At 42.5% G+C, this 13,133-nt stretch overlaps 1 protein-coding gene across 2 annotated transcripts; it reads right to left on the reverse strand.

Annotated features, from left to right (window-relative positions):
• Positions 1-1,026: 1,026 nt before the first annotated feature.
• LOC117828744 (THAP domain-containing protein 5-like) lies at positions 1,027-12,912 on the reverse strand. 2 transcript variants are annotated; one of them, XM_034706046.1, is made up of 4 exons: positions 11,723-12,912; positions 7,474-7,612; positions 7,184-7,276; positions 1,027-1,905 (listed from the first exon to the last, which is right to left on the reverse strand). In XM_034706046.1, exons 1-4 carry the CDS (start codon positions 11,803-11,805, stop codon positions 1,873-1,875), a joined length of 348 nt encoding a protein of 115 aa, XP_034561937.1. In that variant the 5' UTR covers positions 11,806-12,912; the 3' UTR covers positions 1,027-1,872. The 2 variants fall into 2 exon arrangements, with proteins under 2 accessions (XP_034561937.1, XP_034561938.1); XM_034706047.1 differs by having other exon boundaries at positions 11,667-12,912.
• Positions 12,913-13,133: the final 221 nt, after the last annotated feature.

The raw sequence follows: 13,133 nt of genomic DNA on the forward strand, positions 1-13,133 counted from the left end.
CCTATTTATTGCCGTATCAGTGTGAAATATATCAACATACCGCTTGTAGAAAAAGAAAAATCACGGTGTCTTTTCTAATCGTTTCTTTGGTGGTCTGCTAGATCATGTATCTTTGACCAAAACAAAACTGTATATTGAAGCTAGGTTAGCACCGTGGACTGTGACAGGTCTTTATATACAGGTCTAATATTACGTTGCTATATGTTATCATTGAATGTAACAAACATCTGCTATTCTCTTGTAATTAAAAGTTCACACATATGAATAAACAGCAAATCTTTATTTGTCTTCTCCTCCTTTCAGAAGGAGAACTGAACTGACCTGACAGTATTCAAGATGGGTGAGGTGACATCTGCCACAGAGGCCAGAAGTATGTTTAAAAGTGATTCTAACAGATGTTAATGTAAAGCGAATTGGGATTTTTTTCATGAAGTAGTGTAATTAATTAAGTATTTTTAATCAATTTTGCCTTGAAAAATTAATTATAGTATTAGATAACACTGACGAACACACCACACAAGTTTTTAATGAAAGTTTACATGTTTTCTTTTTATTGTACAATCAACAGAACCACGTGTCTTCATCATAGGCGACAGCTACATTCGCCGTGGGGAGAAAAATGTGAGGGCGACCACTGGGACCAACCTTGGTCTGGATGCCCGTCTCCAGTGGTTTGGCTGGGGTGGCATGTTTTGGTGGAACTTTCTCCCGTTCTTTCACCAGTGCCTTCGAGGAAGAGCTGTGCCAGATGTCCTGCTGATTCACTGTGGCCGGAATGACCTTGGGGTCACGAAGACCATCAAGCTCGTCACAGTGATGAAGCAGGACCTTCAAGATCTTCACCGGCAGTTTCCAAGGATGAAGATCGTTTTCTCTGACATCACCCAGAGAAGCCGGTGGAGGTCTGTCCATCCTAAAAAAATGGACAAAGCTAGGTGCTTTGTGAACAGTGTGATGGCTACCTTTGTTTCATCTGTTGGCGGAAGCATTGTGCATCATCCTCAGATAAAGCATAGAAATCCTGGACTTTTTTTGTATGATGGAGTTCATTTCACCCCTTTGGGTAATGATATATTTTTAAATAACATCGCCATGTGTTTGAAAGATCAAATCCTGTAGGGTGGTGCTGGATTTGGTCTTTCAATCAGCTTTTTTTTTTTGGCAGGAAAAACAATTCCAGGATTTATATGCTGTATTTGATGTTTGATATGCACCCTTTATTTAATTATTTTATTTAACACAGTTTTGTGTGAAGGGTAGCCCTCACACTTCACTACATTTCTCCCCACGGCGAATGTAGCCAGGGGTTGTGTTTGTTACACATTGTTTTTTTGTTATTAAAACTTTTTAAACTTTGTATTCTTGCCTCTGAGTCAATGTAACATGAGAGCTTTTGATATACAGTACAGATTAAGAAAAACAGCATATGCTAAATTATGTCAGAGCAAAGTATTTGTCTCTAAATACCAACAATGGCCTAAAATGACATTCATTTATATTTAAAGCTGTCAAAAGAAACAGAAACACCATAACAAAATGAGTGCATTTTCTTGGACTCCTGGGGTAGTTGACAGAAGTCACTTCTAGGCTTGTTTGAGACAAACGGCTAGTAAAATACTTTAACACCAAACCAACTGAAAATGAGTGTGGAGGACATGTAAGGTGAGTCAAAGAGACAGACACATAAGAGAACAATTTGATTATATTATCATTTACAATACACTTAAGAAACAAGTGTTACTTCCTTGTTAAAGATGCTAAAAACATGTTCAAGAAATGACTGAAGACATATACTCCAACACTAAGAAAAAGAACTGAACAGGGTGGATGGAAAACAGGTCACACAGGATAAGTCCTCCATGTTGTAGGTGGTTAGTGATGAGGTCTGACTCTTGAGAGGAGCTTCTATAAAAACACAAAGAAATATAATAATAAACAAGTTGATTGCTTATGTTTTAAAACAGACTGAAGATCTGCCTGCTACTTTAGAGGTTCTGGTAAACACCAGGGTCCAGTTATTTAAAAGGTTTCATCTGAAAAGCAAAGATTCAGATTCTGTAATCCAAGTTCTCTTAATCTAGCATACTTTAATAATGTTGGAGTGAATCAATCTCATTCTCATACAGACTTTAAAGATAAAGCAGAAGGAGAGGTAGAACTACCAGTATTCTTCTTTCATGTGACAAAAAAGTACAAAAGACAAAGAAAACCTTCAATGATTAATTTCTTTCAAACAGACATTCCTCTAAACTGATAAGAAACAGTTCATATTACTTAACAATTATTGTCTTTGCCTAAAGCAAGCACTGCTCTGTATAACATGAGAAACACAGCTGAATACCACCATAGATAAAGTAATAAAGCAACGAAAGTAAAGGTTGATGTTGTTCTCTTTATCCCCCAGGGCACGTGTACGACCCAAACAACAGAAAGTTTCTAACATGAAATCTATTCAGATTCCTGCTGCAATGTGATTCCTGCCTGTTCCCCCTGTTTGTGCTTCACGTCAGAATCTAACTGCCTCAAGCACTAGCAAAAATGACCAGCAGGGGGCAGCAGACACTGTGACTTAATGCAAATAATTAAATATAAAGATGTTTTCATTTAAACTTATCAAGCTTAGTTTTTAATATTGTTATGTTATGACTTTTTGTTGCTGACTGGACTTAGAAATAACACATTTTTTTTAAGTACAATAACTGTATGACCTTATTAAGGGTTAAAGATGGAGGTTAATTATGTATTATACAAAAATAAAACACATCCCATAATGACATATCAAATAAATTAATGAAATGATACAGAGTGCTCAGGTATCAAACTGCAGCTCCTTAATCTATTAACTATGTGTTTATCAGTTATTGCTGTTTGACTCTTGTTGACTGTTTTTGTTCTGACTTTGTTTCTGATGTGGCTACTTAATTAACATTTGGAAAATATGTATACTCTGTGAGCATTCTCCTATCTTTAATAACACAATACATGTAACAAGCATTTCTACACAGGCGGCCCATCTTAGTTAAAAGCCGACTCACCACGACAAGGTGCAGGCCATGAGTGGGGACACTGGACAAGACATACTTGACGAACAGGACAAACTCTATCAGGACATACATACAAATACAAAAAAGGTGCATAGAGAAACTTCAAACTTTACACACATACAACATGGATTGAATTGTAATAATAACAACAACAACAAAGTTATGCACACGCTTTTAACATTTCACTTAAAGTGAATAAAGGTAGAACATAAGTACCAAGTTAAACATCTAAAAAAAAAATCCATATATATATGTATTTAAAGCTATAATCTGAACACTGGACAGGACATACTTGACGAACAGGACAAACTCTACCAGGACAAACATACAAATACAAAAAAAGTGCATAGAGAAACTTCAAACTTTATACACATACAACATGGATTGAATTGTAATAATAACAACATTTTATGAGAACAGGGTATCAAATAAAGTAATGCACAATAGCTATAATCTGAACTTTAAAGAGCAAACATGCTAACAGACTTCATTTGTAACAGAATAGTCAAACTAACCCCCAAAAAGGCAATGTTTGGAAACCTTACATTTAGAAGTAAAGCAATAAAGTATATACAAAAGAGTAATGAATTTCATTGAACTTATTTACATTACAAAAAAAATGAATTTCCAAGGGAATCTTGTGACCTTAACATTAAATTAATTAAATGATTCAGTCCTGTTTATGCAGACTATAAATCATGAACCAGCAGCAATGACAGTTTTAAAGAGGATCAGCAGAGTGCAGGCATCTTCAGTGTATCATTCAGTCCTGTTTATGCGGACTGTAAATCATGAACCAGTAGAGAGTGAGTTGTTTTAGCTCTCAGTGACACATTTTATTCACCATAAAAGTGAATTAATTTGGTCAGTCTTCTTCGTACACTCTTGCCATCTCTCGCCATCTCAGTTTCTCTCTTTGCAAAGTGATTGAACCTGACTTTAAGATGGATCAGCAGATCAGCTCTATAGTAAAGTCCAGTTTTTTTTCACATTAGGCAGCTGGCAAAGGTGAAGCCTTTCCTTGCACGACAGCACTTTGAAACAGTAATCCATGCCTTTGTCACATCCCGGCTGGATTACTGCAATGCACTTTATTTAGGAATCAGTCAGTCCTCCCTCGCACGTCTCCAGTTGGTCCAGAATGCAGCCGCTCGCCTTTTAATTGGAGCACGTAAAAGGGAGCACATAACGCCCATTTTAGCCTCCCTCCACTGGTTGCCTGTGCATTTTAGAGTCCATTTTAAGATTATTTTATTTGTTTTTAAATCTTTAAATGGTCTCGCCCCGCCCTACCTCTCTGAGCTGATCCATCTCTACGCCCCTGCTCGGTGCCTCAGGTCAGCTGATCAGCTGCTCCTGGAGGTACCGAGGTCCAAGCGGAAGCTCAGGGGGATAGGGCTTTTTCTGTCGCTGCTCCCAACCTGTGGAACGATCTTCCTTTAGCCGTCAGACAAGCCCCCTCACTGTCCACTTTTAAAACTCGTCTTAAAACCCATTTTTATTCCCTGGCTTTCGACTCAGCATGAGACCCTGCTCTTGTTTTAGTGCCTTTTTATTTTTATTTTTATTTTTCAACTTTATTTTATCTTATTGTTCTTATTGATTTTATGATTTTATTGTTTGTTTTTATCCATTATGTTTCTGTACAGCACTTTGTGTCCAACTGCTGTTGTTCTTAAAGTGCTTTATAAATAAAGTTGAGTTGAGTTGAGTTGACTTTGCAATACCAGGAGGCGGTCATTTTCACTAATATATGAATGTGGTTCACTTCAACACGTGTCAAACATATGGCTGTGCAGATGTGGGAAAAGGTGTTTCTTCACACAATCTTCAAGAACCTGGATGGCAATGGTTGATGTGATTCCACGTCCACAGGGAAGTTGACCTCCATTCATTTTGATCCTCCTCTGAATGCATCTCTCCTGGGTCAAAAATACACAGACACCATGCCTGGTGATGGTTTCTGGAGACCGCCTCTATTTTTCAGATGAATAAAACTGTGCAGCGCCATCAGTTGTTAAAGCCTGTGAGCAAGGCAAGCAGGTGATTTTTTCTTTCATCTTCTTTACAACAAATCCTGTGATGTAGTTGATCACTGCCTCTTTGTACTCAGAGAGGCAGGGTACATCTGGGAGGTCAGGAATGGTGTCATCTTCAGGCACATCCAACTCCACCAACTGCACCTCCAGTCTTCGTGCAACGTTTCCAGCTGCAGGTGTTAAGCTTAGAATGTGGGTGTTATCCCGAAGTAAGCAGTTGCCCGTGCCTGTTTTTACTTGGTGCCTCACAAGTAGGCGTTGTAGGCTCCCCTGAACTGCCTGGCATTGGGGTTGTTGTTGTGGCCGCCCCTAGCTCTTATGGCGGCAAAGAAGAGCTCCAAATGGTCCTGACTCAGTTTGTAGGTTAGAAGATACCTGCATGAAGCATTTGCCCTCTCAACAAGGTCATGATATATGTTGAGTGCACTTCTGCCATTAGCAATGAAGCCATATATGGCAGTCTTCTTTCTTGTTGTGTGAAGTGGCACCACCTTGTTGGACTGCTGGACCTTCAACCCAGGGAGAAAAGTTTCTGCTTGCTGCAAGATGGTCTCAGCACGATCTTTAGTTGTTGGTTTGATCTGCGCTTTGAAGCCTTTTCCGAGGGGATTTCGGCTGTTGAGAACATCAAAGACTGCATCTACGGTGTGCACAAACTGAACAGTTGCAGCGCAACCCTTGAACTCCTCCAACTTCAGGCCTTGCTCACAGAACTCCATGGCGTCTGCCACACTCCTGCTGAAGAGTGCTGCCAAATGGACTTTCATTTTTTGGTTCCTCCATTGGATGTGAGCCATCTTCAGCTTGTTGCCAAGTCGTAGTCCCTCTCTTTCTTGGAGTTTATTGAGAGCATCGAAGTACTTCCATTTTATCTTTGTCCCGTCTTCTGTTTCAAACTCCAGAGAAGATGCAAAGGCACATTGCGACGAAGCTTAAGCATGTGGCATGCATCCAGAATGACATGTACTTTTTGCTCTGGTTTTTCAGGATGCAAAAAGTATGGCTTCATGTTGTTGATATCAAGGTCGGTTCCAAGTTCCCTTATCATGGCCAAATTGCTTGACGGGGCGAAATAACTTGAACACCAACCTTATGAAGCCTGCTAAGGCTCTCCCTCACAACGTTTGCCTTCTCAGATCCATCCATACCTGTGATGAAAAAGTATGCGAACGGAATCTCCCATGACTCATTGACAGCCACAACCATGAGGACCAAGGCCTGGGTGGCAAGGGTGTTGTCTATTTCACCCGTGCCTTTGTCCACATAGCCATGGAACTGGTCCCCTGAAAATTCTGTCATCTTGTGGATGTACATTTCATCCATCATGAGGGCACAGACAGTTTCTCTTCCCCTCTCTCTGTTTGCCTGCACATGACTTTTTAGAGCTGTGAAAGATGCTACAGTAAATCCAGGATCGGCTGAAATGCTGCTGTACCAAGAGCGGATGGTGTGACTGTGTGGCAGAGCTTTCTGAAAGTTGTCACGTACGTACTCATATGCCTTTGGGGAGTAAAAGTGCAGTGTGGTAGCAAACTGCTTCAGCTCCTCTGGGTACTTGGCTGACTTATTCACATTATGTATCCTCCACAGGATGTGTTTTGGCACTTCATCAAGTGACTCAAGCAAAGATGCACATTGACTTGATATCAAAAGCTTCTTCTTGAGTTGTTTGACGGCATCTTTCAAGGTAGAGATCTTCTTCTTCAGCCGTCTGGACTTTTGGCACTGCCCTCTTAATTTCTTCTTGTATTTTTTTAGGATGTCTTCTGTGGCCTGTTTTCTTTGTTTCAAAGACTTTGGAGACCTCAAATTGTAGCAGTGATCTTCTTTAATGCAGGCCAGGGATTCACATTTTGATGTTGCTGCTGAATATATAGGATCTGCGCTGTACGTATCCACTGTTACAGCAGTGTCAGCCTGACAGATGTCAATGCTTAGTGGGATATTCCCAGTTGCATTTTCAGTCACGGTGGCATTGCTGTAATTTGCAGCAGATGTAGAGCTACTGTGGCATTGATCAACTAGTGATTCCTCTCTATTGTCTCCAGAAACTTTGCAAGATGGAGATGATGTCTGCCTTACCTCAGTGTCTCTACTCACCAAAATCCTGCGTTTCACACCTTTCAGAGAGGAGCCCACCTGATGATCTGGAAACAGAGTTGGGATAGCTGTTTTCTTCAGGCAACGCTTCCCCTAAAGAAAAACAGAAATAAATTATCAAAAATGAACAAATTTTGTTTTAGTATCGTGCTCTGGGAATTTTTAGAATCATTGGCCAGCCCTCCTCAAATTCAATGAATGATACATAAATACACTTATAAACTGTTGAAATCATGAGGCATTACAATGATAGTACACATCACTGTCCATTATCCAAGAGATGTGTAAACCTTTGAGTCCGTGGGGAAGGCATGCTCTTCAAAATGAGCACTGCAAAGACGAGATGATGGTACAGGTCTCCAGTCCATCCGTCTCATGTTCACCATCCACTCCCTCAGCCTGTCTGCATCTTTGTCACCTGGAGGAAAACTATAAAGAAACGCAATAGGAGTCATGTCAAGCAAAGGGATAATAACAATAACATGTTTAGATTATTGGCAACTACGAAAAAAAGGAAATGTCCCCATTATTATTTAATGATATTTACCTTACAGTGTTGCAATGTTACAACTTCATTTAGCAGACACTTTAGTCCAAAGACTGAGGATTAAAATCAGCTTTATTTGCCAAGGATACTCGCACAAACAAGGAATTTGACTCCAGTAAACTTTGCTCTTTGTGTACAAAAAATTAAAATCCAAAATATTCAAATTTACATACAATACATGCATTAATTATTTTTGACGAATTTTCTCCTTGTTTTAAAAATCACTGACTGACACATGCAAACATAGTGACTCCACACCGTCAGCTAATGTTTGCTTTATGCCGTGCTTGATATTGCGTTCCACCAGCCCCAGCTAAGTGTTATTATAACTTCAGTTATGTTTCGATTTAGGAAATACTTTTGGGCCTTCTTCCAAATATTCTTTTTACGTTTCAGCCCCGGAGGGTAAACTATTCCATAGTACAACCCAACGCATAGTGACTAACTCCTTTAATGTAATCCTTAATATAAAGCTGGAAATATGACCTGCCTTTACCTTATATTTCAGAGCCTTACCGGACATATATTTCTATTTTATTAAATCCTCCAACAAGTGATAGTGTAGTCAGTGATGCAGAACCATTGACGCTGTAATATTATTTACAACAGTCGACATCTATGGTCGAGATCTATGGTCGAGATGAAACGTTGTATGAATTGGTATTACGGTTATGGATTTTAATTCAAGTTCAATAACATACTACTTAAAAATAATATAAAACAAAGAAGGTGGCTTTTTTCCTTTTTTGCTTTCTAGAATTAAAAAATAACTCAGAGCAGTAAATCCTTGGTATCGCTAACTCATATTTACCATATCAGATTAGCTTAAAGAAGATTCTAGCTAGCTAGCCTGCTTACGACTTAACACATTATCAAAAGACAAAACACAGAATTAACTTACCCAAAGAATTGCAAAGATCCCTTAGATCCCGCAGGTCGGTTAGAACAATTTACTGCAGAACAACTCATTTTTCTATTCAAGAACAAGATATGGACAATATAACCCGAGTACAAAAGTTTAATCTCTACTTGGATCTCCTTTTCGACGTAGCGTTGCTACTACGCAAGAACGGCGGCTGTGAATCAAAGCAAACCCGGAAGTAAAACCCTGTTTTTGACCTCTAATAACTAACGAAAAAAGAACTTTTCAGGAAAAAGAGGCCTTGAACACAAAACAGTCAAATACTAGCTACATATCACCACAGCATACGGATGTGAGAAACATTCGTACCACGTGTATTTAATTTTTTAAGTTTGACTGCTGACTGAGTTTTTGACCTATACTGCAACCAGCCACCAGGGGGCAGACACTCTGCTGAAATCTTCACCACCAGGGGATGATCCGGCTCCCTTGGTTCTGACCAAGCGGCAACCTCCGGTCTAAAAATATGAGTCAATGCGGAAGTGTTAAAAGCTGCAGTTCATCGAGGATCCACTTGAGGCTGGCTCCGGAAGTACCGGAAGTCACATACACATGAATGGTAAAAAGACGATATTTACAGTAGAAATAAACATGTTTACAGCCTGGTACTAAAGATGAGTGTAGTCTGAATAGTTCATTTCTCGATATGCTCTCACTTTGAGGGGGGTGAATTTTTTTCTAACGCGGCAATGAGAGGCACAGCTGCCTGCAGGAACACTGTAGCTGTTGGCTAGGAGGCTCAAAGCCCGCCTCTTTACGTAACACTGGCTCTACAGAAGCAATATGGCTGCTGATTGGCTTCAAAACAGCTCTTCAGAAACAGATGGGTGACATCACGGATACTACGTCCATATTTTATACAGTCTATGGTTCTGAGCAGGGCTGAAAAAGAGGGGTTTACAGAAAGCGGCAACCTCCGGTCTAAAAATATGAGTCAATGTGGAAGTGTTAAAAGCTGCAGTTCATCGAGGATCCACTTGAGCTTGGCTCCGGAAGTACCGGAAGTCACATACACATGAATGGGAAAAGGCTGATCTTTACAGCAGCCTGGTACAAAAGACAAGTGTAGTCTGGATAGCTAATTTCTCGATGTCCTCTCACTGTGAGGGGAGTGAATTTTTTTCTAACGCAGCAATTTTGAAGATATTGAGATTACTAGTCTTCCAATGAGAGGCACAGCTGACTGTGGGAACACTGCAGCTGTTGACTAAGGGTGCTTCTCAAAGCTCTAAACGTCCATCCTCGCCTCTCTTCCTCGCGTCTCTTCCTCGCGTCTTAGTCCTGCCCACCAGAGATGCAAGGAAATGAAAGCAGAGGAGAGAGGAGATTTGTATTTAGAGAAATGAGACGTCCTCTCCTCCGGAGCGTCCCGTGAAGCGATGTCGGTTTGTGATGACGGCTTTAACAGCTGTTTGTGTCTGCACACATGATCACTGTAATAACTCTGATTAATATAAACAGTGACAGAGCTCTGTCTCTGTGTTGACCTGTTTAACACACACCTGTTTAACACACACCTGTTTAACACACACCTGTTTAACACACACCTGTTTAACACACACCTGTTTAACACACATGTTCACTGTAATAACTCTGATCAATATAAACAGTAACAGAGCTCTGTCTCTGTGTTTACCTGTTTAACACACACCTGTTTAACACACACCTGTTTAACACACATGTTCACTGTAATAACTCTGATCAATATAAACAGTAACAGAGGTCTGTGTCTGTGTTTACCTGTTTAACACACACCTGTTTAACACACATGTTCACTGTAATAACTCTGATCAATATAAACAGTAACAGAGCTCTGTCTCTGTGTTTACCTGTTTAACACCCACCTGAAGATGAAGAGAATCAGCTCTCTGTTTATTCTGTCCTGAAGCATCAAGGATCGATTCACTGGTAAAATGCCTCATTATTAAATTATTTATTACTTTAAGGGAAAATAGAAACCATGCAACTCTTTTCAAACCCCGTGCTCATTAATGATCAGCCTCGTATGAAACTTTATTAACCTGACAGGAAATATAACAAGTGTTTTTACTAACAGACAAACTTTACTGTCAGACTTCTCTTCATGAAGAAAACGAGAACAAATGGGGAAACTAACAGGAGGAATAACTGATCATTAATATATATTCTATCTATGATATTAGACTCTATTAATCTATTTCATTAGACAGTGAATCTGACAAAAACAATCAGATATAACATAATCCACCCTCTGTAATGTTGAATTTATGATTTTGCGATCAGTATATTGTGTTTAAAACTCACATCAAACACTTATTAATCTCAGCTCATCACAAACAGACTGTTTAGAAACCAACGCATGTTTATGATCTGTTTCAGGGTTTCAGGGCACCCTTAATGACTGTTTTAAGGTCCGTCTTTTCTCTGTTATTAAACTCAGCTGATGTTAAGTTTCGGTTAAATCCGAGCCGCTTCAGCGTCCAATCAGTGAGTGGTATTCGCTAATGGGGCGTGTCTGTCAGAGAAAAGACTTCCGCAAAGTCTGCTCTCATGTTTCCTCGATTATCCCTCCTCGGATCAGTCTCCTCGCTCCTCGCTCCTCTCTCCTCCAGCAGCGTTAAGCGCTTTTGGACGCAAGTTAAAATGGCGCTTCAGTAAGTACTTCCGGTTCGAGTGAGGAGCGAGGAGACTGCAGTCTAGAGCTTTGAGATGCACCCATGGACTAGCTACAGCAACCACTGACACATACTGCTGAAAGTCGCAAGTTAACATGGCCCCGACTTAAACCGTAACACCAGAGAGGAGGACAGACTTTCCACAACACACAAGTACCCCAATGAGATTTTTAAAGTGTGACTTGGTCAACTCCAACTGTTGGAGGGTTACATCGTTAGTGCCAACACAACTATTACCCGTTTAATGGAGGACGGGAGTGATGGCGGGAAACCCTTCAGTTTATTCAAAATGCTAATTATTGAATCACCAATAATCAGGGTGGAGGGAGAAAAGAGAGGCTTAGGGGCTGAGGACTGTACCTTGACAGGAGATGGCAAAGTGCAGTCAGTATCCGATGCGAGCGGGACGAACTCACCGGCTGAGGTTGGTTGACCATGACCGGCGAGTGTCGCAGTGAGGGAGTTGGCTGTCACCGGAGAGATGATCCCGCCAGTGCATCTCCTCATCATCACAGCCTCCTTCAGGAGCCTACGGCGGGTGGAGGATGATGACTTGGCGGCCTGGGAGGCAAGTTGAGGGGAGCAGACACCCAGAGGAGGAAAGTCCCATGTGCTCATGATGTCGAAGCTGCTTGCCAGCGGGAGATCCGGGGATGGAGAGCAGGTGACCGTTTGCCTCGCTGGATCTGTATTCCTGTGCGCGGCAGACCGAGGCTCCGTTTGCCGAGGAGTGAAATGCCTGGGGAACCAGTGCCGATGAAGCGGATGAAGGGTGCCTAGGAGGAGACCGTTGACAGCGGTTAGTGAAGAGAGGTCCTCACCAAGCATGCCGAAGCGGTTCTCCGGGAACACCGGAGGAGAGACCGGAGCGTCTCCACCTCTTATTTCGGCCGCCGACCACATCACGGTGCTCCGGGTGTAACGGAGTGGAGCAGTTAACCCTGGATTTCGGTCTCACTCCGCGCAGGATCCAGGGACCAGCAGGAATGGGGATGACAGAGGCTTGGACAGACTCTGTAGCAGCCGGCGGCAGCGCCGCGTCGGCCTGGACTGAGGCAGCGCCGACCCGCTCGTCCGCTCTGGAACAGGGGCCCTGTGTGGAGCCTCCAGCGGCCGACAGAGAGGCAGCGTCAGCTGGGAACGAAGCAGTGCCAACCCGAGTCTCCGCACTGGAATTTGGGCGCTGAGTCGAGCCTCCAGCGGCCGCGGGATGGGCAGCGGCAGCCAGGTATGAGGCAGTGCCAGCCAGAGTCCCCGCACTAGAATAGGGGGCCTGTGTGGAGCCCCCAGCGGCCGACAGAGAGGCAGCGTCAGATGGGAACGAAGCAGTGCCAACCCGACTCTCCGCACTGGAATTGGGGCCCTGAGTCGAGCCTCCAGTGGCCGAGGTAGAGGCAGCGTCAGCCAGGTATGAGGCAGTGCCAGCCCTAGTCCCCGCACTAGAATTGGGGCCCTGCGAGGAGCCTCCAGCGGCCGACAGAGAGGCAGCGTCAGGCGGGAACGAAGCAGCGCCGTCCCGCTCGTCCGCTCTGGAACAGGGGCCCTGTGTGGAGCCTCCAGCGGCCGACGGAGAGGCAGCATCAGCCGGGTATGGGGCAGCACCTGTCCGCCCATCTGTACCGGAGAGTGAGCTCTTTGCGGCTCCTCCGAAGATGATCGTGTCCGAGAAATGTTCCGCTTCCTGGATTTTTAAAGAGGTTTTGGATTCTTTTCTCCAGTTCGGCAACCTTTTCAATGAGACTGAGGCAACTAGAGGAGTCCGAGTGCGAGGTAAGTGGAGTCATAGCTTACCCTGTTTGTTTCTGGTAAAAAACTCACGATCTCATG

This window comes from Notolabrus celidotus, chromosome 17 (genome assembly GCF_009762535.1).
Source record: "Notolabrus celidotus isolate fNotCel1 chromosome 17, fNotCel1.pri, whole genome shotgun sequence".
Taxonomy (NCBI): Eukaryota; Metazoa; Chordata; class Actinopteri; order Labriformes; family Labridae; genus Notolabrus; species Notolabrus celidotus.

Bases quoted from the DNA above. Each gene is read 5' to 3' on its own strand.
- LOC117828744 (XM_034706046.1), bottom strand. From the start codon at position 11,805: ATGCACTGGCGGGATCATCTCTCCGGTGACAGCCAACTCCCTCACTGC. The intron at 7,277-7,473 runs GTTTACACATCT...GTTTTTCTTTAG, and splicing joins CCTTCCCCACGGACTCAAAG to GGGAAGCGTTGCCTGAAGAA. The intron at 1,906-7,183 runs GTGAGTAGAGAC...GTGTTTTTATAG, and splicing joins GTGTGAAACGCAGGATTTTG to AAGCTCCTCTCAAGAGTCAG.